We start from the raw sequence: 27,974 nt of genomic DNA on the forward strand, positions 1-27,974 counted from the left end.
AAAACGGAAAAAGGGTAAAGGGTAGGTACCTAGAGAGGGCAGTTGGAATCAGGATTGGGCTGAATAGGAGTCCCCAAGTGCTACTTATATCCGCCGGGAGCACGGGTTCGAATCCGCCCCCAGGCAGCCAGCTCCTGGTTCCCTCGTCCCCTCGTGCTGCGGCGGGGCCCACTTCGGCCCTCGGATTCCCAGCACAGGCCACACAGGGCAGCAGCGCTCGCCGCACGCACGGGCAGTTCGGGAGGGCTGCGCTTGGGGGAGCCAGGCCCTTCGCCAGCGCCCAGTACAAATTGGTACTACAATTAGGAGAAACACACTGAAATCTGACAGCCCCGTCTAAGACCCGGGCGTGATGAAGTCTGCGGTAGGTGATGAATACAAGGAACAGTTTCTCTTTCCTGTCAGCAAAACGCTCTTTCCAGAGCCTGCCAGGTTTCGCCCCGGTGGCCACACCTACGCCTGGCAGGTGCTGGTCCGAGCCCTTAGCGCCAGCAAAAGTAAGGAGGAGGAAGCAACATTCTGAAATTAGTGGGGGAAGGAGGGAGGCGAAAACAGAGGCTTAATTTTCTGCTTTCCCTTCCTTCCAGTGCCCCATCGCCGTACCCCTTGCCCTCCTTCCAGCACAGAGCTGGAGCAGCTGACTGTGTAATTCGAATAGAAATCGAAAGATTTGGAGGCGCTGGCGGAGAAACCTGCGGAGAGCTCTCCAAGCCTGTGGCGTCCCAGGAAGACTCCGAGGGGGGCCCAGGAGGTTCTGGAGGAGGTGGGGGTGGATACCCAGGTCTGCTTCCCTGGGTGAAATAAGAACTGAAAATCTAAAAATAAAATAAAATAAAATAGAAAACACAGAGAAGCAACAAAGCGCTTCCCCTCCTCAGTTCTCCCCAGTTCACCCAAAGTTTACCAAGGCTGTTGTCTTTTCAGGAGTGGGCTTCCCGCTCTACGTAACGATGCGATTGGGCTGTCCCTCTGTCTGTCTCCTGCACGATGCCCCGCCCCGGGAGGTGTAACGTAGCTCAGCTGATAAAAGCCGGGGACCCCGCGGGCTCATCTTCTCTGCTCTGGACTTGGGAGGCTCCATTTCCTGCTCCTGGAGGGAGACGCGCTGCAGAGGAGAACCCCGGCGGGTAACGAATCCCCCGCGCTTCTTTGCCCAGGCCTTCCCCAAACTTCCTCCAGTCTGCGCGGGTTCTCCTATGGGGCTGTGGTGAAGGCAAGGTGCGGCGACTGCAGCTCCCCGGGTCTGGGCGCTGCCGGAAGAGCGTCTTTCCCGCTGGTGAGATTTAGTTTGTTGACTCAGGAGCACCTCCAACGACAGCTAGCGGCGGAGGACTCGGGAGCTGGGGAGGCTCGGAACGCGGGGCGAGCTGGGGAGGAGGGAGAGACGCCGACCTAGCACAGCCTAAATCTTGCCAAACCAAGCCTGGCAACATTTCCCCATGGTTCAGGAGCACGAAGGACATCCTCCCGAGGATGAAGATAAATGGGTGTGGCCTGGGGACAAATAGGGCCAATGTCCAGTCTATTACAAGAGGCTTTGTTCCAGAGCCTTGCCTATAAGCCCCTGGCTTGGAACGTCAGTCTTGAAACTGTAACAACGGGGGCAGGCTACTAGGGCAGCCCACGAAGCCCTGTATCCCCCATACAGTGACTAACTAGAGCCCCTGTGGGTTCTGTCCGCAGTGGCTGAGACTAAGGTGTGATTCCGTTTCCCTCTTGCATGTGTCCCGGGAGCCAGAGTTGTAGAAGCCCAAATTCAGGCTCAGGCTCAGGAACCAGATGTGCTGTTGATGCCAAACACTGGCACACAGGTGCTTGGAGACAGAGGAAGATTTATTCCATTTGGCCAAAGCGAGAAGGCAAGAGGGCAAGACTCTCGAATCCACCCTAACAAAAATAAGTAGCGGGGAGTTTTTATGCGACTAGGAAGGAAGGGAGGGGGACTTTCAGGGAACCTAGGGGAAAAGTCTATTTCTTAGTCTCAGATTACACCTTGAACCACTGGACTTCCGGGCGTCAGCAGCTGGTCGCAATGCCCTTAAAGGCATTCATTCCTTCTGCAAAATTTTTTATGACTCTGAGGCAATATCCTCCTGCTTGACAAAGAAACGGTGCATCGAAAGTTTATAATTATATTGCTAGAAAAAGGAATATTGGGCAAAAAGCGGGTAGCTAACGTGCAAACAAGCAAGGGCCTCATCAGAATTTTCATGGTTTTGTCACTAAAAATGTTGGGGTGCTGAAATCTCGAGGGTCTCGGTTGTACCAGAAGGGGATCCTTTGGCACTAATGCAGGCAGGAGGGGATGCTTGAGGGAGGATGGGGGAAACTTTTCAATAGTTTCACCCCCTCCCCTACCAATAGCGGGTGGGAGGGCGGTGGTTTAGAGCCAAGCCTCTAGGACGTGAGAGCAGTGGCTTGAGTTTGTCTGGTCTTGCCCTGTGAGAAGGGGGCGGAGTCAGTGCCTGCCTTTGTAGGGGAAAAAGAAACCGATTCCTAATCTGTTTGTCTGATGGGAAGTGAGAGTCCCTGTGGCAGGATAACAGGCAAGCAATTCAGTGTGATAACATCCTGTGTCAGAAACTTTCCTTTAAATGTCACGAGAGGCGGGGCACAGTGGCTTATGCCTGTAATCCCGGCACTTTGGGAGGCCAAGGTGGGCGTATCGCGTGAGGTGGGCAGTTCACTTGAGGTCAGGAGTTCGAGACCAGCCTGGCCAACAGGTGAAACCCCATCTCTGCAAAAAATAACAAAATTAACTGGGTGTGATGGCACATGCCTGTAATTCCAGCTACTCGGAGCCAGAAGCAGGAGAATTGCTTGAACTCCCCCCACCATAAAAATGTCACGAGACTTAAACTCTTTTGTTTAAGAAAATAAGCAGTTTTATTATTTCCATGTAAGAGGAAGAAGAGGAAAATGCTGTGGTTGACTCCTGGCCTGATTGTAAAAATTCACAGGTGTTTACAGCAGTCCCACTTTAACCACGGGATATGTCCCAAGACCCTACGTTGATGCCTGAAACCAGATGCCTGAAACCATGGGTAGCACCAAACTGTGTATCTACTATGTTTTTTTCCTATACTTTCACTGTTTCGCTTAAAGAAAGGCTTTTCTTTGGCATGTCTGAATTGCCAGCATCACTACTCTGGAGATTTGAGGCCATTAAATAAAATAAGGGTTACTTGAATATAAGCAATATTAGAGTCGATCTGATAAGTAAGAAGGCTACCAAGTGACTAAGGGCTAGTAGCATATACAGGGTGAGTACACCAGACAAAGAAACGATTCATGTCCCAGGGTGAGAGGCAGTGGATGGCATGAAATTTCATTAGGCTACTCCGAATGAAACTTGAAACTTATGAATCATTTATTTCTGGAATTTTTAATTTAATATTTTTGGACAAGAGCTTATTGTGGTAACTAAAGCATGGAAAGCCAAACCAAAGACAAGGGAGGACTACTCTATACTATTAGAAAATAGAAATCATTTCCAGTATTATTGTCATGGCAAATTGAATCATATGATATACACTCTTTTATGTCTGGCTTCTGTCACTCAGCATCATTGTTTTCAGATTCATCTATGTCGTCGTGGGTACCAATAGTTCTTTCCTTTTTGTTATGGTTGAGTGGTCTTCAATTATATGGATAATGATTATTGGCTTCTTCATTCATCTGCTGATGGGTATTTGGATTGTTTCCAGTTTATAGCTTTCACAAATAAAAATGTTATGAACATTCATGTACAAGTCTTTGTATGGACATATGCCTATTTTTTTTCCTCTTAGGTAAACACTTTAGTGTGGAATGGCTGGGTCAAATGGCAAGCATATGCAGAACTTCTTAAGAAACTGCCAAATTATTTTCCAAAATGGTCATACCCCTTTAGATCCCTACCAGGAGTTTATGAGGATGCCCATTCCTTCACATCTTCACCAACAACTAGTATGGTTTGTCATTTTAGCCATTCTAATAGATGAATAGATGTGTAAAACTGAAGTTTTAATAGGCATTTCCCTAATGACTAATGATGTTGAGCGTAATTCAATGTGCTTATTTGTATCCATATATCTTCTTTGGTAAATTGTCTATTCAAGTCTTTTATTCATTTTTAAATTCGGGTTTTTTAATCATTACTTTTTGAGTGTTCTGTATGTAATCTATGTCCAAGTTCTTTATCAGTTATGTAATTTGCAAATATCTTCTTCCAGTCAGGGGCTTATATTTTCTTTTTTTTCTTAAACTTTTATTTTAAGTTCAGGGGTACTTGTGCCGGACATGCAGGTTTGTTACATAGGTAAATGTGTTGCCATGGTGGTTTGCTGCACAGATCATCCCATCGCCTAGATATTAAGCCCAGCATCCATTAGCACCATCCTGATGCTCTCGCTCCTTCTATTTCCCCCTCCTCTGATGGGCTGGGGCTTATATTTTCATTCTCTTAATAGTGTCTTTCAGAAAGAGAAGTTCTTAAAGTCCAATATATCATTTAGAAAAAATTTATTGTGCATCTAGGGCGGGTGCAGTGGCTCATGCCTATAAACCCAGCACTGGGAGGCTGAGGCAGGGAGATCACTTGAGGTCAGGAGTTTGAGACCAGCCCGGTCAACATGGTGAAATGCCATCTCTACTAAAATTACAAAATTTACCCAGGTGGGGTGGCGGCGGGCACCTATAATCCCAGCTACTCGAGAGTCTGGGGCAGGAGAATTGCTTGAACCCAAGAGGCGGAGATTCCAGTGACCGAAATAGCGCCACTGTACTCCAGCCTGGGCAGCAGAGGGAGACTCCATCTCAAAAAAAAAAAATTCTTTTGTTCATCTAACATCATCTTTAAGAATTGTTTGCCTAACCCAAGGCAAAAATATTTTCTCTTATATTTTTCTCTAGAAATTTTATATAAACTCTGGCCAGGACATATACAAAAATAGAACTCTGACCCACAACTGCTGCAGTAACCAGCCTGGGAAGCCAAACCACAGCTTCTGCAGCAGTTGACTGGTAGTGGTCAGGACCTGGTCAATAACTGACAGCTTCCTTAATTTTTGCTCCAGATTCCAACTCAGGACCAGTCAGAGAAAGCCAAATATGTTCCCCAAACTAATCATACAGGATGTTCATTTCTGATTAGCCTGCTTCCAGCTTCCCTATGACAACACCCTTGAATCATACCATACCTGAGCATTCCCTTTTTGTCAGTATCAGTCTTTCTTTCCCCGGCCTGTCTTTGAGGCTCTGACGAATGTGAGTGATGATGGCGACTGACTCCCTCGTTATAGTGAGCTCTGAATAAACAGCCTCTGCTTGTTCTCATCCAGGCAGACTTCATTAATGTCTTTAGTTTCTTTGGAGGTTCCACCAAGGTACCATCTGCACTGCCCACTGTGTGGACTCCCATTTTCAAACAGGATGGCTGCTACGGAGGCATCTTGCACCTTGCAGTGAGTGGCTTGTTGAGTTTGCACTGATGTGATAAGTCAGCACTGGCTCTGAATGTCTCTTTGTGTTGAGTTCCTCAGCTACTTATTCTCGTTTGATACCTGGGTTTTGTTATTGGTGTCCATTTATTTGGCGCCCTAGGTGGAATCAGGCCATTCTCTTTCACCTTTTTTTGGCTCTCTTTTGTGTGTGTTTGTGTTGTGCTGTTTAAAAATGGTTTGTCTGAAGAAGGAGAATGGCAGGGTCGGACACAGGCATAGGTCCTATAAGCCTGTTCAAGCTCGCTTCACAGTCCAGCGAGTTTGTGGTTCTCCCTGAACCCACGTCCATGTGAACAAATTTTATTGTGGAGTCACCAATAAAACCAGCTCAGGTTCTCCTTCCGTCTTGCGTTTTTGTCCTAAGAGCTTCACTTTGGTCCACAGGAAGTGCTCTCTCTGGTTTTCTGCCTACTCGGGGGCAAAGATTGTCTGGTCTGTGTTAGGAGGTGGCCAACTGTAAGGTTGGGGACCTGAGATGCAAAATGCACAAGAATTATACTCCTACTGATGGCCAACAGCTCTCATGGGGTCTTCTAAGTCTGCATACCCTCCTCACCTAGGAGAAACTGTTTCTTCTTTGTACAATACTAACTCATGCACCTACTTTCCTACCTTCCTAATGGCATGACTCCAAGGATGATTTGGTCCTTTACTGGCTACTTTGGGGAACATTTGACTTGAACAAAATTGTTCATTTGACATGCACTTTAGAAAAGCAGGAGTAAGATTTCTCAGGATCAATGGGGCTGCAGTTTTTTTGTTGGTAGGCAGAGGCCTCCAAATGAAATTCTGATCAAAATTTCTTCATTGAAAGATTCTTTGCCCAAAGCCAATGGGAAATTTGACAAACTTAAGCAACAACGAACTAGACTAATTTCCCTAGTAAATACTTCTTTTTCTTGTCTTCCAGTTGCCTCCCTGTATCCAGCTCTCTCTCTTCCCCCTTGTCCTTCTATTAGGTTGGTGCAAGAGTAATTGCGATTTTTGCCATTACTTTCAATAATCTCTCTCCTGTACTTCAGTCAACTGCTCACTTCTCTTCCCCTTTTTCAGACCCCCTCCCTTTGCCCAATAACTCTCGTAAAACTCCAAAATTCCAGTTGCTTCTGAATATCCATCCCTCTCTTTAAGCCAGGTATGCAGGCATCTGTAGAATTTAAACCTTGGATCCGAGCTGAATTAAGAATCATACTTAAAGTTTGTTTCCCTAAACCCAGACAAGACCAGCAAAAATTCATAAAAGAATTTAGAATTCTTCTAGGTACATATGACGTAGGGTTACCTAACCTCTATCAACGTGTACACATGTTGGTCAGAAGCTAAGGTGTTAAATCCTGGAGGGCAAAAGCTAATTGGACAGACTCAGAAAGGGACCCACAGTATCCCTCTTTCCAGTAAATCTGAGGGTTTAAGCAAAAGGATCCAAAAAGTAAGGCAAAGTCTCCTAAAAGCCATACCCCAAACATTTATAATAAAAATCCATCGGACCATGCAAACAAAAAAATAAAGCCATCGGACTTTTTCAGGATAGACTAGGAAATACCTTCCAACACATCAGTTAAAGAAGGTGGTAAAAAGCAGCCCTTTCATCTCATTTTGTCAGTGGAGTTAATTATGAAATTGGAGACTTAATTCTAAAACAGAAATTAGAATGGAAAACAACCCCTTTTTCTGAATTGTAACACCTGGCAGAACATTTTGAAAGAGCTTTAGAACTAAAATGAGACAGGACTCGAAATAAACTTGTGGTTCACTTCCCAATCAACACCTATTGACAAGGACACTTACAGATATTGTAAACAGAATCAAGACAAATAAAAATCCATCAGTTCAGATCAACGAGGGTGCTCAGAAGAAGGAGAAACTACCCAATAGTCTGCCTTTCCCTAAACACTCAAGATGATTTAACTGTAAATACAGGTGGTCAAACTCATCAATTTCTGGATTTCTGGCAAACATGGTGCTACTCTTTCTAAGTTAAACCCTGTCCCTTTTGCTCAATCTCTTCCTCTGAGTAAACATACCACACAGGTGGTAGGTATTTCAAATAACCCACATATAAGCCACATATTTATTCCATCTCCCAGCCCTCAACTGTAGCCCTTAGTCCTTGACTGAAAAACATTCCTTCCTGCTCTTTGATACCATGCCAAATTTAATAGAGACTTAATTTGCAAATGGAACTGTAATATGTGCTGATGTTTCAGAGACTTCTCTATTCATAATCAAGTTGCACCTGCTCTGAATACACCTTTGCTTTCTCTATTATATTTGATGCCTACTCCAAATAAATATCTTGACACCAAACCTGACAGTGTAAGGGGCTAAAAATTCCACTCACATAGGACGAATAATTGGAGCAGCAAAATAATAAGCAGAACTTACTAAATTCAGACAGATCCTGTCAAACGATTACTCAAACTTCCCCAATATCCATTGAAGTGAGAAGCAAAGGAAGGACTCGAACTTACAGTTGAAGGCCTTATATGCAAAGGTCCTCTTATATCCCCTAGTAACACTCCTGTCCTGCCAGCAAAGAAACCAAGTAGATGGAGATACTGATTTAAGACTTCAGAACCGTCAACAAAATTGTCATTTCTTTTTTCCTAGTAGTGCCTAACTCACACACCATCTGTCATCAATATTACCTGAAGTCACTTGCTTTACTGTAGTAGAAATTTTCTCTGCCTTTTTCAGTGCACCTTTAGACAAAGACAGTCAATACTTTCCTGCCTTTGCCTTGGGAAGGACAATGGTATAACTGGACAGTCATGCTCCAGAGATTCATCGAAGCCCCTGTTTTTGTCCAAATGCTCAATCAAGAGTTAAAAGATATAAGTTTTCCCTTGTGATTCACTTCTGATACAATATAAAAATGATCTACTTTGTTCAGAGAACAAGGAAGCCTGTTAAAAGGATTCCATTTATTTGCTCTCACCCTTAGTAGAAAAGGGACATAAAATTTTTAAGGCTAAGTTACAATTTTGCCAAAACACAATTCATTATTTGAGGTAAACCTGTCTAAGAAGGGATAAATATTCTCTCCTGATAGACTAAAGATTATCCAAAGTTATTGTAAATCCCTCACAAAATGACAGATGGAGGATTTCTAGGTTTAACTGGATATTGAAGACAATAGGTGCCAAAGTTTTCTGAAATTGGAGCACCTCTTTACGGATTGACTGTCTTCAGTGAGGGATTCTCTCCTTTGAAAGTCCAAACATAAAGACCTCCTGGAACCTGAAATCAGTTCTTCAACAGCCTCCTTCCCAAAGCACCCCAACTGTAGACAGCCATTTTTTTCTATTTGTGCAAGAGCGATCTGGACACGCCCTTGGGCCTTTAACTTCATGGAAACCATTAAAACCCCGTTATTTACTGTAGCCTCACTCTTGACCTGTTTAAAAGGCTTATTTCTCTTGTTTTAGGTCATTAGCTGTCACTGGAAAACTTGATGATGCTTCTGCCAAACTAACTCTAGGCTCGCTCCTCGCCTGACCTCATGGTTTCTCATGCAACACAGACATTCCATTGTTTGTTTGTTTGTTTGTTTGTTTGAGACAGAGTCTCACTCTGTCACCCACGCTGAAGTGCAGTGGCATGATCTCGGCTCACTGCAACCTCCACCTCCCAGGTTCAAGTGATTCTCCTGCCTCAGCCTCCCGAGTGGCTGGGATTATAGGCACACACCACCACACCCTGCTAATTTTGTAATTTATTTTTAGTAGAAACAGGGTTTCACCATGTTGGCCAGGCTGGTCTCAAACTCCTGCCCTCAGGTGATCCGCCCATGAAAAAATCTGGTTGAATCTTTACTCTGATAATCTTTGGTGCTCTCAAAATGGCCACTTGCTGGCACCAAATTATTTAAAATGGATATTAGCTAAATTTCTACATGAAATTACTCATTATGATATAGACAAATTGGTCACTGTCTTAAATCAACATCCGTGGGAAAACTAAAAAGACAGCTGAGCCGTGGGGCATGGTGGCTTATACCTGTAATCCCAGCACTTTAAGAGGCTGAGACAGGAGGTTTGCTTGAGGTCATGAGTTTGAGACCAGCCTAGGCAACATTGTAAGACCCTGTCTGTATAAAAAATTTTAAAAATTAGCTGTGCATTGTGGCACATTCCTGTAGTCCTAGCTACTTGGGAGGCTAAGGCAGGAGGATAGCTTGAGCCTAGGAGTTCAAGGCTGCAGTGAGCCATGACTGCACTCCAGCCTGGGTGACAGAGTGAAACCCTGTCTCTAAAAAACCAAAAACCAAAAAGGACAGCTGAGGCTATTTTCAGGTTGTGTGTCACCTGTCAACAACATAATACTAGAAAAATTCTAATGTCACTTTTTGTTTCTCTATATAGTGTGCCTTTTTCCTCTGGATGCTTTGAAGATTTTTTTCTGTATCACTGGTTTTGAACAACTTAATTATGATGTTCCTCAGTATGTTTTTTGTTTTGTTTTGTTTTGTTTTCACATTTCTTGTGCTTAAGGTTTGTGGAACATCTTAGATCTTGATTTTTTTCTAGTGTTCATCAAATTTTCTTCAAAAATATTTTAGTTGTTTCAGACAGGAGAGTAGCCTAGTCCCTAGTACTCTACTCTGACTGGAAGTGGAAGTCTCATGAATGTAGTTTGGAAAATCACAGTTCCTTAGACACAGTAAGGAATGGCCTTGCCCTCTCCCACTTCTCCTGCTTGCCAGGAGCCTCTTGTGTCTCTGGCTTTTTCTTCTGGCATTTGTTTCTGTATTTCTGAACAGCATGCTTATTTTCTCCGTTCTCCCTCCTACCCTCTCTTATTTTAGATATTGTCTTAGTCCATTTGGGCTGCTGTAACAAAATACCACGGACTGGGCGGCTTATAAACTACAAAAATTTACTGCCCACAGTTCTGGTGGCTGGGAAGTCCAAGGTGCTGAGAGATTCAGTATCTGGAGAGGGCCCTCATAGATGGTGCCTTCTCACTGGGTCCTCGAATGGTAGGGGGGCATATATGCTCCCTTGGACCTCTTTCACAAGGGCACTAATCTCACTTATGAGGGTACATCCTCGTGACCTAATCAGCTTCCAATGGCCCCACCTCCTAATACCATCTCCTTCGGGGTTAGGATTTGAACAATGAACTTTAGGGAGTTACAAACATTCAGACCACAGAAGATATTGTTTGTTTCTGTAAGATGACTGTATATTTCCCTCTCTCTGTCTCCCTTTCTCTCTCTCTCTCTCTCTAATCTTTGGAGACAGGGTCTCACTCTATCACCTAGGCTGGAGTGCAGTGGTATGATCTTGGCTCACTGCAGCCTCAATCCACTGGGCTCAGGAGATCCTCCCACCTCAGCTTCCCAAGTAGGTAGGACTACAGGTGCATATCACCATGCTTGGTATTTTGGTTTTTGAAGAGATGGGGACCCATTATCTCATTATGTTGCCCAGGGTCCTGGCCTCTAGCAATCCTCCCACCTTGGCCTCCCAAAATGGGGGAATTACAGGTGTGAGCCACTGTGCCTGGCCTGAGTATAGCTAACACTTTTTTTTTTTTTTTTTTTTTTTTTTAGATGGAGTCTCACTCTGTAACCCAGGCTGGAGTGCAGTGGCATGATCTCAGCTCACTGCAGTCTCCAGCTCCTGGGCTCAAGTGATTCTCATGCCTCAGCCTCTTGAGTAGCTGGTACTACAGCCGTGTGCCACCATACCTGGCTAATTTTTGTGTTTTTAATAGAGATGGGATGTCACCATGTTGGCCACGCTGGTCTCGAACTCCTAACCTCAGGTGATCCACCCATTTTGTCTTCCCAAAGTGCTGGGATTACAAGCATGAGCCACTGCACCTGGCCAACACGTCTTATCCTATGCCTTCCTTCTCCACATCCTGCCAATACAACTGTATCTTATATCATCATTTTTTATCAGAACAATATTCAGGGCTTATATTATCATGACTAGGACTTTATTTACAATGGTGCCAAATAATGCTTTATGGTTATCTTTTATTTACTATACTGCTTTTGTATTTGCCTATCTTCCTAAGTGCCTATGACCAATTCATCCCCTACTCTCCACCCTTTCAGTTTACTAACTGATTAAGCGATCTGTCAATTGCATGGTCTTAGGCGCTGTCCACCGAAGCCTACTGCTCTGTTGTGTAGTTTTCCTGGTGATCTATAGGCCTGCTGTACAGCTGTCGTTCCTGGACCTCCCTTCACAAACAGCCAGGGAATTTTTAAACGTCTTTTCCTTGTTGAGTCTCTTGTTTCCTGCATCCAGTTTTTTGAGGGAAGAAATGCAGGGGGCAGGGCAAGGACACTGTCCAGATAGTGTGAAATCTGAAATCTCAGTTCACGGTGCCAACTCTTATGACAGAGGGTTCTGTAATCATGCATGAGTCACTGGTTTTCTTCCTACTTCAGAGAACTTCAAATTTTGCTGGCAATGCCCAGCATCCGTCACTGCAGGCATTCTATTTTGGTGTCATCAACTTCCCTGCTCAGGTTTTCACTGCACTTGGCATTCCTTCTGCACATATATCGAGGTTTAAAGTTCTGAATTTCGGCCGGGCGTGGTGGCTCATGCCTGTAATCCCAGCTATTTGGGAGGCTGAAGCGGGTGGATCACCTGAAATTAGGAGTTCGAGACAGCCTGGCTAACATGGCAAAACCCTGTCTCTACTAAAAATACAAAAATTAGCTGGGCATGGTGGCTTGCGCCTGTAGTCCCAGCTACTCGGAAGGCTGAGGAAGGAGAATCACTTGAACCCAGGAGGCAGAGGCTGCAGTGAGCCGAGATCGCGCCACTGCACTCCAGCCTGGGCAATAGAGCGAGGCTCTGTCTCAAAAAAATAAAAATAAATAGATAAATAAATTTCTGGATTTTAAAACACTCACTGTTGTTTTCAATAGTCTATGGGGGTGAAGGAGGGACAGACGTCTTTCTTGGGATTCTTACGTTGGAATCTCCTGTTATTCTTCTAATTAGAAAAAGGATTATGTTAAAAAAAAAAGACAAATCTTATTGTTAATCGCTCTGCAAACCAACAACACAAAAATATTTAGAGAAAAGTGCTGAAGGAAATGCATTAGAAATGCTATATCTTTAAATGGTGAATTTATAAGTGTTCTTTTTCTTCAGTTCTGCCTTTAGGTTTTTTTTGTTTTTTTGGACATGGAGCACATATTACATTTACTGCTGGGAAATATGTAAGTTGGAATAAAAACAATGTAGAAAACACTGAATCTGCTTTTAGAAAACGACTTCTATGGCGTGTGTGTGTGTGTGTGTGTGTGTGTATGTCTGCGCACGTGTGCGTAGGCATGGGTATTTTAGCAGAATCTGATCTAATCTGTGTGTCTGTCAGAGTTAGGAGGTAGCGCCCTAGGGCTTTAACTAGAGATGAAAAGGCATACATGGAACAATGGATGGAGTCCTGCAGGGGACCATTGTCTGCCTGAGCAGAAAGCTTGTACTTGTATAACAATGGCTGGGGAAAAAATGAAAACTTATTTCATTTTGGGATAATTTTATTGTAAAGTATACCACACGTACAACAGAGAATATAAGTTTATTGCATAGTTAAAAATAATATTAAAATGAACACACACGTATTCACCCCAATTAAGAAATACATTTCTAGAAGCTAAGAAGCTTCCTGTATATTTCTCCCCTATTTCTGTCTCCCTTAATTCTATCCTCTTCCTCCCCAACCAGAGGTAGCCACTATTTTGGATGTCATGTCTATTATTTCCTTACTTTTCTTTATGATATTACTACCTATATATGTCTCCCTAAATAATATACTATTTAGTTTTACCTGTTTTTGAACTTCATATAAATGGAATCATAATAGATGTGTTCTGTGGTTTGTGTATTTTTTACGACATCGTATTCTTAGAGTTCTTTCAAAATAGTGCATATAGGCCAGGCACAGTGGCTCACGCCTGTAATCCCAGCACTTTGGGAGGCCAAGGCAGGCAGATCACTGGAGGTTAGGAGTTCAAGACTGGCCTGGCAAACATGGTGAAACCCATCTCTGCTAAAAATACAAAAATTAGCCGAGCATGGTGGCAGGCACCTGTAGTCCCAGATCCTCGGGAGGCTGAGGCAGGAGAATCGCTTGAACCCAGGAAGCGGAGTTTGCAGTGAGCTGAGATCACACCACTGCACTCCAACCCAGACAACAAGAGCTAGACTCCGTCTCAAAAAAACAAAACAAAATAGGGCCTGTTTTAGTGAAAGTGAATGTCATTTTCCATACTGAGAATGACCTTATCAACATTTATTTCCAATTTTTTGCTATTTTGAACAGCAATGCTTTGAAAATTCTTGTTCATCTCTCCAGGATATCTGCTTTTTTTTTTCTGTTTTAATCTCACAAAACACTACCAGGTTGGTTCCTTTAAACCTGTTTCAGAGTATATGAAAATAGGTTAAAACAATTTTCCCAAAGACATAAAGCTGGCAAATACTGGGAGTTTGAACTCAGGTTTTCCTCATTCCACAGCCCAAGCGATTTACTATTACAAGATGCCACCTTCCTTTTAGTGATTGCCTTGTGGCACAGCTGCATGAAATTGTGGATACTGAGGTCAATCAGGTCATAAAAAGCCTCTTTTGATCTGATTTCATGCTTATCAAGCAACCTTCTGAAATCTGGCTTCACATACTTTACACCAGGGGTCCCGAACCCCCCGGCGGTGGACCAGTACCTGTCTGTGTCCTGTTAGGAACCGGGCTGAACAGCAGGAGGTGAGTGTGAGTGAGCATTATCGCCTGAGCTTTGCCTCCTGTCATATCAGCGGTGGCATTAGGTTCTCATAGGAGCATGAACCCTATTATGAACTGTGCATGTGAGGGATCTAGGCTGCGTGCTCCTTATGAGAATCTAATGCCTGATGATCTGAGGTAGAACAGTGCCATCCTGAAACCATCCCCTCACCAACCCCCAACCCCCGTCCGTGAAAAAATTGTCTTCCATGAAACTGATCCTGGGGACCACTGCTCTGCATCTACAGGAAGGAATGAGAAGCTTCGAAATAAACGCCTGAGCTCCCCGATAGTTACATTTCCCACTGAACAGTAATCAAGTAATCACTGTGGCTCAGCTATTTCTATTTTGAGTTTGGGGTACGAAATCACCTTCCCTCAGAAGGGAACTTTGGGGTTCTAAAAAGATTAATTTTGTGATCCTGAAATGTCTAAGACTAGGTCTTGGATACAGTTAATTTCACCAAGGACCTGCCATTCCAGTGGCAATTCTTGGCAGCTGGGGCAGGTGGCTTTTCCTGGTAACACCCCAACAAAAACTTGAGCTCTTTTGCCAATGTTTACATTGTGTACTCATGATTTATTATCTACTGGATCTCAGATCCTTTGCTCTCACTGGAGTAAACACTTTTTTTTTTTTTTTTTTTTTTTTTTGGCAGCAGTGCTTGATGTCTTGTAGAATTACTCTGGAGCAAGCTGAATAACTGCATCCTGGTGCTGAGATGTTGGGCTCAGTCTTGCCTATGCCCCTTCTCACTGAAAATGCCCCTGCTCACAGAAACGAGTTAGGATGTATATATATGATTTTTTTTTTGACAAGATGGAAACCGTTTGGATTAGGGGAAGCTAACATCATTGCTATGTATCTATTCCATAGCAACAAGACAGATTGCTAACTCAATCAGATGTATCCCCTCCTGATATTAGGCTATAAAATAATCTGAAAATTGCCAAAGTCTCAGGGAGAGGAGAAAGACAAAACATCAAGAAAAACAATAAATATTAGCACACCCCAGAGATACTTCTGATCACGAAAGCTTTCTCATTGCTTCCCAGTTCCAGCCCACAAATATCAATGTAAAATTTTCTGTTTTCTGCAGCTGACCTGTGAGACTCTGCCACTTTGAGAACTTGGCAGAAAGTTACTAAATACACAGCATAAAGATAACCTGTTGGTCATTTCTGTGGGGGCGGTGTGCTTCCAGCAGACTCAGTTCCTCAACTTGCCTTACAAGTTTAATTCATGTATAAATCTGACCTCCAGCTATGTGGAAATTGCATTCATCCATTTTCACACTGCTGTTAAAGACGAACCTGAGACTAATTTATAAAGAAAAAGAGCTTTAATGAACTCACAGTTCCACATGGCTGGGGAGGCCTGACAATCACGACGGAAGGTGAAAGCCACGTCTTACGTGGAGGCAGGCAAGAAAGAAATGAAAGCCAAGTGAAAGGGGAGACCCTTTATGAAACCATCATATCTCATGAGACTTATTCACTACCACGAGAACAAAATGGGGGAACTGTCCACCATGGCTCAATTATCTCCCACTGGGTTCCTTCTACAACACATGGGAATTATGGAAGCTACAATTCAAGATGAGATTTGGGTGGGAACACAGTCAAATCATATCACGAATAAATGAATGGACCAACCTCAGCAGGATGGCCTTAATCTGTTGATTTTCCTGCCTTTCCTATTCTTGTCCTTTTCTAATGGTTCTATCTTTCTGTTTTTCAGGAGAACATTTCAGAATAGGAATAGGCCAAGTGCTGAGAAGATGAGTCTTAGGATTGATTCGAATTCAAACTTTCCGGAGTGTGTTGTAGATGCAGGAAAAGTCATCCTTGGGACTCAGCGGAGGCAGGAGATGGACCCTCGCCTGCGGGAGAAACAGAATGAAATCATCCTGCAAGCAGTATGTGCTCTGCTGAATTCTGGTGGGGGCATAATCAAGGCTGAGATTGAGAACAAAGGCTACAATTATGAAAGTCATGGAGTAGGATTGGATGTGCCTCCAATTTTCAGAAGCCATTTAGATGAGATGCAGCAGGAAAACCACTTTTTGATTTTTGTGAAATCATGGAACACAGAGGCTGGTGTGCCACTTGCTACCTTATGCTCCAATTTGTACCACAGACAGAGAACATCCACTGATGTCATGGATTCTCAGGAAGCCCTGGCATTCCTCAAACGGAGGACTCAGACTCTTACGAATATTAATGTTTCCAATTCATTAAGTCCACAGGCAGCTCAGAGTAGTGTACAATATGAAGGTAACACAAAGGCCTTAGCTGCTGCTTTATTTGATAGAAAGCGGCTTCAGTATCTGGAAAAACTCAACTTTCCTGAGTCCAAACATGTTGAATTTGTAATGTTCTCAACAGACGTGTCGCACTGTGTTAAAGACAGACTTCCGAAGTGTGTTTCTGCGTTTGCAAATACCGAAGGAGGATATGTATTTTTTGGTGTGCACGATGGGACTTGTCAAGTGATCGGATGTGAAAAAGAGAAAATAGACCTTACGAGCTTGAGGGCTTCTATTGATGGCTGTATTAAGAAGCTACCTGTCCATCATTTCTGCACACAAAGGCCTGAGATACAGTATGTCCTTAACTTCCTTGAAGTGCATGATAAGGGGGCCCTTCGTGGATATGTCTGTGCAATCAAGGTGGAGCAATTCTGCTGTGCGGTGTTTGCCAAAGCGCCTAGTTCCTGGCAGGTGAAGGACAACCGTGTGAGACAATTGCCCACAAGAGAATGGACTGCTTGGATGATGGAAGCCGACCCAGGTTAGGGAGCAATATCCAAAATGGTTGTAATGTTTGCTGGCAGCAAGGCAGGGCAGATTAGGGAGGAAAGCGAGACATGGTATTCCTTGGAATCTGGGGAAAGAGATTTACTCTCTGAGTTGCAATTGTCTGACTTATTAATCCCTGTAGATGCAGTTCATGGATTATTGCCCTTCCTTTTTTCTGCCATCTTAATTAGTCTTCATTCAATAGATGCCCTGGCTAGTAGCCCCATTAAAGGCTGGTGCAGGGGGCTGTTTGACCTAGTTATTTCAATTTTCACATCCTTTCTTATGTACATATTCAAGCCTCTTCTCTTATTTTTCTATTATGAGCTTGCATTTAATTAGTCAGGAAATTTCTTTTTTTCACATGTACAGATGTGTCCCCTTTAATTTACTGCCACTTTCCTCTGACTTTCCCTTCTTTTTTTTTTTTAATTATACTTTAAGTTCTAGGGTACATGTGCATAACGTGCAGGTTTGTTACATATGTATACTTGTGCCATGTTGGTGTGCTGCACCCATCACCTCGTCAGCACCCATCAACTCGTCATTTACATGGGAGGAGGGATTCCATTGGGAGTTATACCTGACTTTCCCTTCTTAAATATTCGCCCTTTCTCACTGCCCACTTCCCTTTTTTGGACCAAAACATGACCAAATCATGGCTTTTGCTCTGTTTTCCCATTTTTTCCTTTGGGGAGCCAGTACGTGATAAGCCAGAGGATGGTTGGTGACACGCATCTACTCTGGAAAAGGAAAGCCTGAGATAAAATTAGACAAGAGAAAACCAATAGTAACTTCTTCAAAAGTCCAGAAAAAACAAAGTCCACTTCAGAATCTGCTTGGATATTTATATCCATTGGCCTTTGCATCTTCTCATCATTTTTCTTTTAAAAATAGCATTCTGAAAATATAAAAACAGGCTGGGTATGGTGGCTCATGCCTATAATCCCAGCACTTTGGGAGTCCAAGGGAGGCAGATCACCTGCGGTCAGGAGTTCGAGACCAGCCTGGCCAACATGGTGAAACTCCGTCTCTATCAAAAATACAAAAAATTAGCTGGATGTGGTGATGCACGCTTGTAATCCCAGCTACTCAGGAGGATCGCTTGAACCTGAGAGACGGAGGTTGCAGAGAGCTGAGACCATGCCACTGCACTCCAGCCTGGGCAACAGAGTGAGACTGTCTCAAAATATAAATAAATAAATAATAGAAATATAGTTTCGTTTTGACATAATAAAATTAAAAAGTGTTGCTTCATGCTAGGTTTTTTCCTTCAAAAACCTCAGTAGGCTTTCCTGAGCTGACCCGAGATGTAAAGGCAAGTATCTGTGGGCCGTGGCTTGAGTTGTAAGACTAGGTGAAAGACTTTGCAGCACAGTTCAGCTGTAAGTTGGGGTCTGCCTTTTTGCATATTGAATCCTTGGTTCTTGTTTCCTAAGATCTTTCCAGGTGTCCTGAGATGGTCCTTGCGTTGAGTTTGTCATCTGCCACACCCCGCAGCAAGACCGTGTGCATTCATAAGAATTTGGAACGTCTGAAAGAGCAGCAGAAACGCTACTTTCCAGGTAATTGGCCATCTCTGGTTGCTTTGGAATATGTTGATTGTTCATTCATATAAAAAATTGACTCCTACTTTATATTATATACGGAATCAATTCCAGAGGTTTAAGGACTTAAATATGAAAGCCAAACCTTTAAAACTGTCAGTAGAGGCCGGGCGCGGTGGCTCAAGCCTGTAATCCCAGCACTTTGGGAGGCCGAGACGGGCGGATCACGAGGTCAGGAGATCGAGACCATCCTGGCTAATATGGTGAAACCCCGTCTCTACTAAAAATACAAAAAACTAGCCGGGCGTGGTGGTGGGCGCCTGTAGTCCCAGCTACTCGGGAGGCTGAGGCAGGAGAATGGCGTAAACCCGGGAGGCGGAGCTTGCAGTGAGCTGAGATCCGGCCACTGCACTCCAGCCTGGGCGACAAAGCAAGACTCCGTCTCAAAAAAAAAAAAAAAAAAAACTGTCAGTAGAAAATATATATGAGTAATTATATCATTGGGGTAGGAAAGGATTTCCTAAACCAGACACAAAAGGATCAAACTTAAACAAAAAGATTGATAAATGTTACTACATTAAAATTAAGAGCTGTTCCTCAAAATATACCTTAAAGAAAGTGAAAAGACTGGGCACAGTGGTTCATACCTATAATCCCAGCACTTGGGTGAGGTGTGGAATTGCTTAAGTCCAGGAGTTTGAGACCAGCCTGGGCAACATAGCAAGACCCCATCTCTACAAAGTAGCGGCACTCCACTATGCCCGGCTAATTTTTTAACTTTTGTAGAGATGGAGTCTCCCTGTGTTGCCCAGGTTGGTTTCAAATTCCTGGACTCAAGCAATCCTTCCACCTGAGCTTCCCAAAGTGCTGGGAATACAGGCATGAGCCACTATGCCCAGCCACCAGTCTTTTTTTTTTTTTTTTTTTTTTTTTTTTTGAGATAAAGTTTCATTCTTGTTGCCCAGGCTGGAGTGCAATGGTGAAACCTTGGCTCACTGCAATCTCCACCTCCCGGGTTCAAGCGGTTCTTCTGCCTCAGCCTCCCAGGTAGCTGGAATTAGAGGTGCATGCCACCACACCCAGCTATTTTTTTTTTTTTTTCATTTTTAGTAGAGACGGGGTTTCACCATATTGGCCAGGCTGGTCTTAAACTTCCGACGTCAGGTAATATACCCACCTCAGCCTCCCAAAGTGCTGGGATTACAGGTATGAGCCACAGCACCCAGCCCAGTCATTTTTTTGATGGACTTTTATATGATGTTTAATTTCTTCATTTTTAAACATTGCTACAGTATACATTTTACCATAATATACCTGAGGTGTTCTTTAAGGATAAATTCCAAGTGGTGGCCGGGCACAGTGGCTCAGGCCTGTAATCCCAGCACTTTGGGAGGCCGAGGCAGGTGGATCACAAGGTCAGGAGATCAAGACCATCCTGGCTAACAGAGTGAAACCCCTTCTGTACTAAAAATACAAAAAATTAGCTGGGCGTGGTGGTATGCGCCAGTGGTCCCAGCTCCTCAGGAGGTTGAAGAAAGAGAATCTCTTGAACCCAGTAGGCGGAGGTTGCAGTGAGCCGAGATTGTGCCACTGCACTCCAGCCTGGGTGACAGAGCGAGACTCCATCTCAAAAAAGAAAAGAAAAGAAAAGAAAAATATTCCAAATAGTATAATTGCTTGTAAATTTAGATGGATATCGCCAGATTGTAATCCAAAACATATATCCAAATACACTTTCACCAACATGATATTATCATGGCATTTCTCTTCTGGAAGAAGCTTAGAATCATTTTATCCTACCAGAAAGAAAAAGGGAGATGGCCGGGTGAGGTGGCTCACACCTGTAATCCCGGCACTTTAGGAGACCGAGGTGGGAGGATCACTTGAGCCCAGGAGTTTAAGAGCAACCTAGGCAACATGGTGAAACTCTGTCTCTACAAAGAAATACGAAAATTCGCTGGATATGGTGGCGTGCACTTGTAGTCCCAGCTACCTGGAAAACTGAGGTGGGAGAATCACCTGAGCTCAGGAAGTAGAGGCTGCAGTGAGCCATGATCATACCATTGTACCCCAGTTTAGGTGACAGAGCAAGACCGCGTCCCTCCCCACCGCCAAAAAAGAGTCTCCATGCTATCCCTTTTTAGTCAAACACTCCCCAAATCCCTAACCTCTGGCATCTGTAAATGAAACCATACAGTACGTAATCTTGCCAGGTGTTAAGATGGCACTCTAATGCCTTCCTCCCCATCCTCGTTTCCACCTCTTTGCTTCACACTTTGGATGTCAGCAACACAAACTGCTTGGAGTGAGTGACCTGAATGGACCTTGCTTTTTTTTTTTTTTTTTTTTTTTTTTTTAAGACAGGGTCTCACTCTGTTGCGCAGGCTGGAGTGCAGTGGTGTGACCTCAGCTCACCGCAACCTCCGCCTCCTGGGTTCAAGCGATTCTTGTGCCTCAGCCCCCCGAGAAGGTGGGATTACAGGCACGCACCACCATGCCTGGCTAATTTTTGTATTTTTTGTAGAGATGGGGTTTCACCATGTTGGCCAGGCTGGTCTTGAACTCCTGGGCTTAAGTGATCCAACTGCCTCAGCCTCCCAGAGTGCTGGGATCACAGGCATGAGCCACCGTGCCCAGCTTCCTTGCTGTTTCTTGTTCCTGAGTGTTACTCATGTGCCCTCTTTTGACCATCTCTCTATTCTCCTCTTCAACTCACAAACTCAAAGTCATCCTTTAATAATCAGCTCAGGGCTGGGTGTGGTGGCTCACGCCTGTAATCCCAGCACTTTGGGAGGCCCAGGCGGGCAGATCACCTGAGCCCAGGAGTTTGAGACTAGCCTGGCCAACATGGTGAAACCCCATCTCTACAAAAAATAGAAAAATTAGCTGGGCGTGGTGGTGCACACCGTTGGTCCCAGCTACTCCAGAGGCTGAGGCAGAAGAATCACTTGAACTCAGAAGACAGAGGTTGCAGTGAGCTGAGATCATGCCACTGTACTCTGGCCTGTGTGACAGAGTAAGACTCCATCTCAAAAAAAAAAAAAAAAAAAAGGAAAAGAAAAAAGAGAAAAAAGAATCAGCTCAGGTGTTTGCTTCTTCATACTTTCATATTTTCTTCTTTCCTAAATTGTACCTTTCCTTGCTATTCACATAATACTTTCTGTCCTTCCCTCTGGTTGTATTGACCACTTTGTACCATAATTATTATTGTCTGTTTATACCAGCTAATTAGTGCTCCATCAAAACGAGAATTGTTTATCTTTTTATTACTAATGTATAAGCTATTGTAGATACATGGTAGAGTGCCAGTGTTGATTGAACCTTCTACGTATAATGATGATTACTAGCTTGTCTGAGGCTTTTCTAATTTCTTCCCATTCTTTCCCTGTCTAGTATTTTCAGACAGAGTGGTGTATACTCCAGAAAGCCTCTACAAGGAACTCTTCTCACAACATAAAGGACTCAGAGACTTAATAAATACAGAAATGCGCCCTTTCTCTCAAGGAATATTGATTTTTTCTCAAAGCTGGGCTGTGGACTTAGGTCTGCAAGAGAAGCAGGGAGTCATCTGTGATGCTCTTCTAATTTCCCAGAACAACACCCCTATTCTCTACACCATCTTCAGCAAGTGGGATGCAGGGTGCAAGGGCTATTCTACGGTAGTTGCTTATTCTTTGAAGCAGAAGCTGGTAAACAAAGGCGGCTACACTGGGAGGTTATGCATTACCCCCTTGGTCTGTGTGCTGAATTCTGATAGAAAAGCACAGAGCGTTTGCGGTTCATATTTACAAATTTACCCTGAATCCTATAACTTCATGACCCCCCAGCACATGGAAGCCCTGTTACAGTCCCTCGTGATAGTCTTGCTTGGGTTCAAATCCTTCTTAAGTGAAGAGCTGGGCTCTGAGGTTTTGAACCTACTGACAAATAAACAGTATGAGTTGCTTTCAAAGAACCTTCGCAAGACCAAAGAGTTGTTTGTTCATGGCTTACCTGGATCAGGGAAGACCATCTTGGCTCTTAAGATCATGGAGAAGATCAAGAATGTGTTTCACTGTGAACCGACTGACATTCTCTACATCTGTGAAAATTACCCCCTGAAGAAGTTGGTGAGGTATGCTGCCTGTCTGTGTTCACTTTCTTTTCTTGAGTGACTGTGGCTGGTGTGGCTTTCAGTTTACTTGCTAAAATTCATATTGTATTTACCATGCCCAGAGGGGTTTAAGAGTAGAATTGGCTTTGTTTGTTTCATTGGGGAAAAACTTGACTGTGTTTCTTACTATTTCAGCAAAAAAAACATCTGCCAGCCAGTGACCCGGAAAACCTTCATGAAAAACAACTTTGAACGTGTCCAGCACATTGTCATTGATGACGCTCAGAATTTCCGCACTGAAGATGGGGACTGGTATGGGAAAGCAAAGTTCATCACTCAGACAGCAAGGGATGGCCCAGGAGTTCTCTGGATCTTTCTGGACTACTTTCAGACCAATCACTTGAGTTGCAGTGGCCTCCCACCTCTCTCAGACCAGTATCCAAGAGAAGAGATCACCAGAGTGGTCCGCAGTGCAGATCCAATAGCCAATTACCTACAACAAATAATGCAGGAAGCCAGACAAAATCTTCCACCTAACCTCCCCCCTGGGTCCCTGGTGATGCTCTATGAACCTAAATGGGCTCAAGGTGTCCCAGGCAACTTAGAGATTATTGAAGACTTGAACTTGGAGGAGATACTGGTCTATGTAGCGGATAAATGCCGTTTCCTCTTGCAGAATGGTTATTCTCCGAGGGATATTGCTGTGCTTTTCACCAAAGCAAGTGAAGTGGAAAAATATAAAGACAGGCTTCTAACAGCAATGAGGAAGAGAAAAATGTCTCAGCTCGATGAGGAATGTGATTTGTTACTACAGGTCGGTGACGCATTGGATGTTCTGACCAATCACATTGTGTTGGACAGTGTCTGTCGATTTTCTGGCCTGGAAAGAAATATCGTATTTGGAATCAATCCAGGAGTAACCCAACAAGCTGGGGTCTACAATCTTCTGCTCTGTTTGGCTTCTAGGGCAAAAAGACATCTGTATATTCTGAAGGCTTCTGTGTAACAGGAAAACCCAAGCCTAAGAAACAATTAAGTGATTCTCATCTCTAATTAACTGTGAAACCATTTGATCCAAACATGTAGGCACACACTCACTTACTAAGTCACATACTTTTCTAGGTGCTGGGGATTGAGGACGAATCGATGTAAGATTTCTCCTTTAGGGCAGAGACATACCGCTGACAAGTACATAGATAGACAAGGAATTTCCCATAGTAATAAGGGATATCAGTAATTAGAGGACCGTGAGACTCAGAGGGGTGTGTGTGTGTGTGTGTGTGTGTGTGTGTATGTGTGCATGTGCGCGCGCACATGTGTGTAGGTAGATGGAGGGAGGGGGTGATTATTTAGGGTGGTCAGGGAAGTGCTCAGTGAGGGAAGAACTTGTCATGAGAATCTCTGAGTGTGCCAGGCAGACTCAGATCTTTTCATTACTTTTTAACATGGCCGTGTGCGGAAAAGTTTGAATGGGATGTGCAGGGAGAATGTGAAGGATGGAGCGGGTAGCGCATCTGGCCTTGTATGTGCCAGGAACAAGAGAGACATGTTTTGAAATGTAAGATCACAGGCTGTTTTTTGCAAGACCACATTATATTACTTTATCATTTTCTGCTTTTTCTTTTAACGGCGTTAGTGTTTTTGATCACTATATTTTAAAATGCTTTTTGTGTGCCTTTTGGTTATTTGAAATCTGTTCCTTAGCTCTAATTTTTTATTCTTATGGAGCGTCTTAGGTTACTACATGAAGGTAAGACTGCCACAGTCCCCCAGGGAGACACGCTGTGTTTCACTGATCGATTTGAAGATGACAGAGGGCCTAGGGGGATGAATGTATTGGACTCAAAGGTTGCATTTTGTGTTTCCATTTAATTTAATAATCAACAAAACGACAAAGTCAGTTTAACATCTTTCTTCTGCTGAGTCTTCAGGATTTTAGCTAGTCTTTCAAAAGTCATTGCTACAAAAGTGCGTATTTCTCATTTCCCATGGGTCTCTAGAAACTCCCTCAATATTTAAAGCCAAACAAATCCCTCTTTTCTGAGAGACAGAAACTAAAAAATTCAAAGCGTTGATTCACTATTAAAAACAGCAAGGCCCTGCTATTTCCCAAGAGTAAAGAAATTTAAAATTCTCATTGTAAGAAGTATGAACTTGAAGCTAGCATTGGTTTATTTCTGGCAGCTACTTACAATATTAAAAACTTTACTTTTTAAATTTAAGACAGTTTCACAGGAAAGCATGAAATTAGTCTATTGTGAAATGTTTTTACAACTAACTTGGAATATACTGCAAATCACTAGTAAGTAGAGACATATTTAGGATAAAATGACTAATAAAACAGTTGGTAATTCTGAATAAAGATCTGAATAAATCCAGATCACAGACTGTTCCTTTACCAATATGTGAACGAATGTGCAAAATTAGTAAAAATATAGCCAAAAATTTACCAGCAACAGAGAAGCAAAGAATGGAGTTCAGCCTTACACTATAAACATCTAATAGATATGTATGAAAATTTAAAAACTGGAATAGGTTAGGCATAGTGGTTCATGCTTGTAATCCCAGGACTTTAGGAGGCTGAAGTGGGAAGACTGTTTGAGCCCAGGAGTTCAAGACCAGCTTGAGCAACATAGCAAGACTCTGTCTCTACAAAAACAAACAAATAAATAAATAAATAAATAAATAAATAAAATTAGCTGGGAATGGTAGTGTGCACCTGGAGTCCTAGCTACTCAGAAGGCTGAGGAAGGATTATTTGAGCCCAGGAGTCTGAGGTTACAGTGAGCTGTGATCATACCAGTGCACTCCAGTCTGGGTGACAGAACAAGACCCTGTCTCTAAAAAATAAATAAATAAAATAAAAAATAGGATTTAAAAGTTTTATACAAAGGCATAGCTACTATCTCACCTGCCCAGTGTAGTCATGAATAGATGTCACATAAAGAAAAGAAAACCAGAATTCTTGTTAATATGGCAATTTGAAGGGTGGTGGCGGAGGTATTGAGCAGGCAGCTCAGGGAAACGTCAGGGAGACCCTTGAGCACAAAAACTCCTGATTGTCCCCAAGCAGTCTTCGTGGATACAGGAGGGGTTTTCCAGAATTTCACATGAATTCAGTGAAGGGAGCTGTGTCTTATTCCTGGATGCTTTGCCTCCTTCATGGAATTCAGTGGATTTAATGGAATTTCCTAGGCAACAATAAAGAGTAGAAACCAGGTTAACACCGAGGCCCTCATCTCACACCAGATCAGATCAGACTACAGAAAAGTAGATGGAAGACACCACCCAGGCCTCCAGCTACACACTGGAGAAGAAGCCAAACAAGTCTACTTCATCTAAGAAAGTTGCCAAAGAGAGCCCTTCTATACCATCTTAAGGTAAAAAGAAAGACTCTATCCAGCTGCCCTGATTAAGGATTAGAAAGATAAGTGGTCTGATCATTAGGCAGAAAGACAATGGGGAAAAATGTAGCAAAGAAACATGGCATGAGCCAGATGAAGAACCCATCCTGAAAGGATTATAACTCAGGGTACAAAAGACAACTCACCACAGGTCGGGCGCAGTGGATCACGCCTGTAATCTCAGCACTTTGGGAGGCCAAGGCAGGTGGATAACTTGAGGTCAGGAGTTCAAGACCAGCCTGGCCAACATGGTGAAATCCTGTCTCTACTAAAAAGGCAAAAACTAGCTGGGTGTGGTGGTGCAGCCCTGTAATACCAGCTACTCGGAAGACTGAGGCAAGAGAATTGCTTGAACCAAGGAAGCAGAGGTTACAGTGAGCCAAGATCGCACCATTGTAATCCAGCCTGGGCTACAAAGTAAAACCCTGTCTGAAAAAACAAACAAAACCTCCCCATTGATGTCTCATGCCATAGAAGAACTTGAGAAGTTCATAAACTCAATAACACAAGAGTTGAAAGCCTGTCCCACTGTACCCAAGTTCTCACTCTCTGAACTACAGCCTAGAAACTCTCTACAGACAGTAAGCTGGGGCAGTTACAGAGGTGACCTCATCTGTTTCCCACATGCTGCATTAGGACAGGGATCAGGGATCAGTATCCTTCACTGACTGATTTCCAATATCTTGAGAACTGTTGTTTCATATATTTTTGTCTGATTTTGCAATTGTTTCAGGAGGGAGGATAAATATGGTCCCTGTTCCTCTATCTTGACCAGAAGCATCTAAGAAGGCAGTGAAGCAACATGTGTATAGTTCTTAGGGAAATAAATTTTGACCTAAAAATATTAAACCTAGTCAAAATATTATTCTAGTACAAAGGCAACACATGTGTATTTTTGAACATAAAATAGTTCTAGAAATATAGGACCCATGAATCATTCTTGAAGAAAAGTTACTTAGTAAGGAAATCTAGATAAGCAAGCAATATGTGAAAATAAAAGATTATTGCAGTTGGGCCAAAGTTAAGTTTAAATCCATTCACATGTATATAATTAAGATGTGTAGGAATTATAATTACAGAAAAGAATGTTGCAAACATATCAGATAGATTCTTCTGTTTCAATCCATAAAACCAGGGTTTGGATCATTTAAAAAAACAAACAAAAATAATTTATTGGAATCATTAGGGAGGACCTGATAGAATAAAAGGACAAGCTGACCAAATAGGCCTTAGAGGGGAGAGGTGCCTGGGAAGTTACAAGGACCTACGTGGCAGGGGTGACTCGGCCACAGTCATTTTCTTTACTTGATTTAAGAAGGTTAAATTACAGTGAGAGAGTTGCATTATCTAGTTTGCATACTGTACTCAACTCTTAGCCCGCAAAGGGCAAGTTCCTTGGTTGAAAAATTTCCACAAAACATGATGTAAAGTGGAAAGATGTTCCCCCAAAGAATATCAGTAGGATGAAAGGATGTTGGATACATCAAAACAACAGATATCCATTATAGCAATTAACAAAAGTTAGAGAGTGGGGAAGTTTGAGTGCTAATGTGTATTTCAAAACAACTTTTAAAATGGCTCCAAACATTTTATGCTTTTTGCAATTTAGTCATTTTAATATTAGATAAATCTTCCTATAACTAAAAGTTCTTGAGTTAAATAAAAAATATTCTGTAGTTCAACTCTTCCTTCAATTTTATTAGTTGCTTTTTCTTTCATTCAAGTGAAATAAATGTAAAAATAATTTCAAAATAGTATGTAAAATAGTATGCTCACATTATTCGATTTAACATAATTCTATCTAGCTGTTCCTATATTTTCTCTGATATATTTTTAAAGCTTTCTGGAATATTATTAATCTTGATTTCTAGTTGATAAGTTTATGAG

At 42.9% G+C, this 27,974-nt stretch overlaps 1 protein-coding gene across 3 annotated transcripts; it reads left to right on the forward strand.

The window, feature by feature from the left end:
* Positions 1 to 1,019: 1,019 nt before the first annotated feature.
* Positions 1,020 to 27,834, forward strand: SLFN5 (schlafen family member 5). Of its 3 annotated transcripts, none has more exons than XM_050762326.1 (5): positions 1,020 to 1,127; positions 15,984 to 17,035; positions 18,483 to 18,608; positions 21,984 to 22,704; positions 22,879 to 27,834. In XM_050762326.1, exons 2-5 carry the CDS (start codon positions 16,024 to 16,026, stop codon positions 23,687 to 23,689), a joined length of 2,670 nt encoding a protein of 889 aa, XP_050618283.1. In that variant the 5' UTR covers positions 1,020 to 1,127; positions 15,984 to 16,023; the 3' UTR covers positions 23,690 to 27,834. The 3 variants fall into 3 exon arrangements, with proteins under 3 accessions (XP_050618283.1, XP_050618284.1, XP_050618285.1); XM_050762327.1 differs by having other exon boundaries at positions 1,047 to 1,127; positions 15,987 to 17,035; XM_050762328.1 differs by having other exon boundaries at positions 1,126 to 1,218.
* The last annotated feature ends 140 nt before the right edge of the window (positions 27,835 to 27,974 follow it).

The sequence above is a fragment of the Macaca thibetana genome, chromosome 16 (genome assembly GCF_024542745.1).
Source record: "Macaca thibetana thibetana isolate TM-01 chromosome 16, ASM2454274v1, whole genome shotgun sequence".
Taxonomy (NCBI): Eukaryota; Metazoa; Chordata; class Mammalia; order Primates; family Cercopithecidae; genus Macaca; species Macaca thibetana.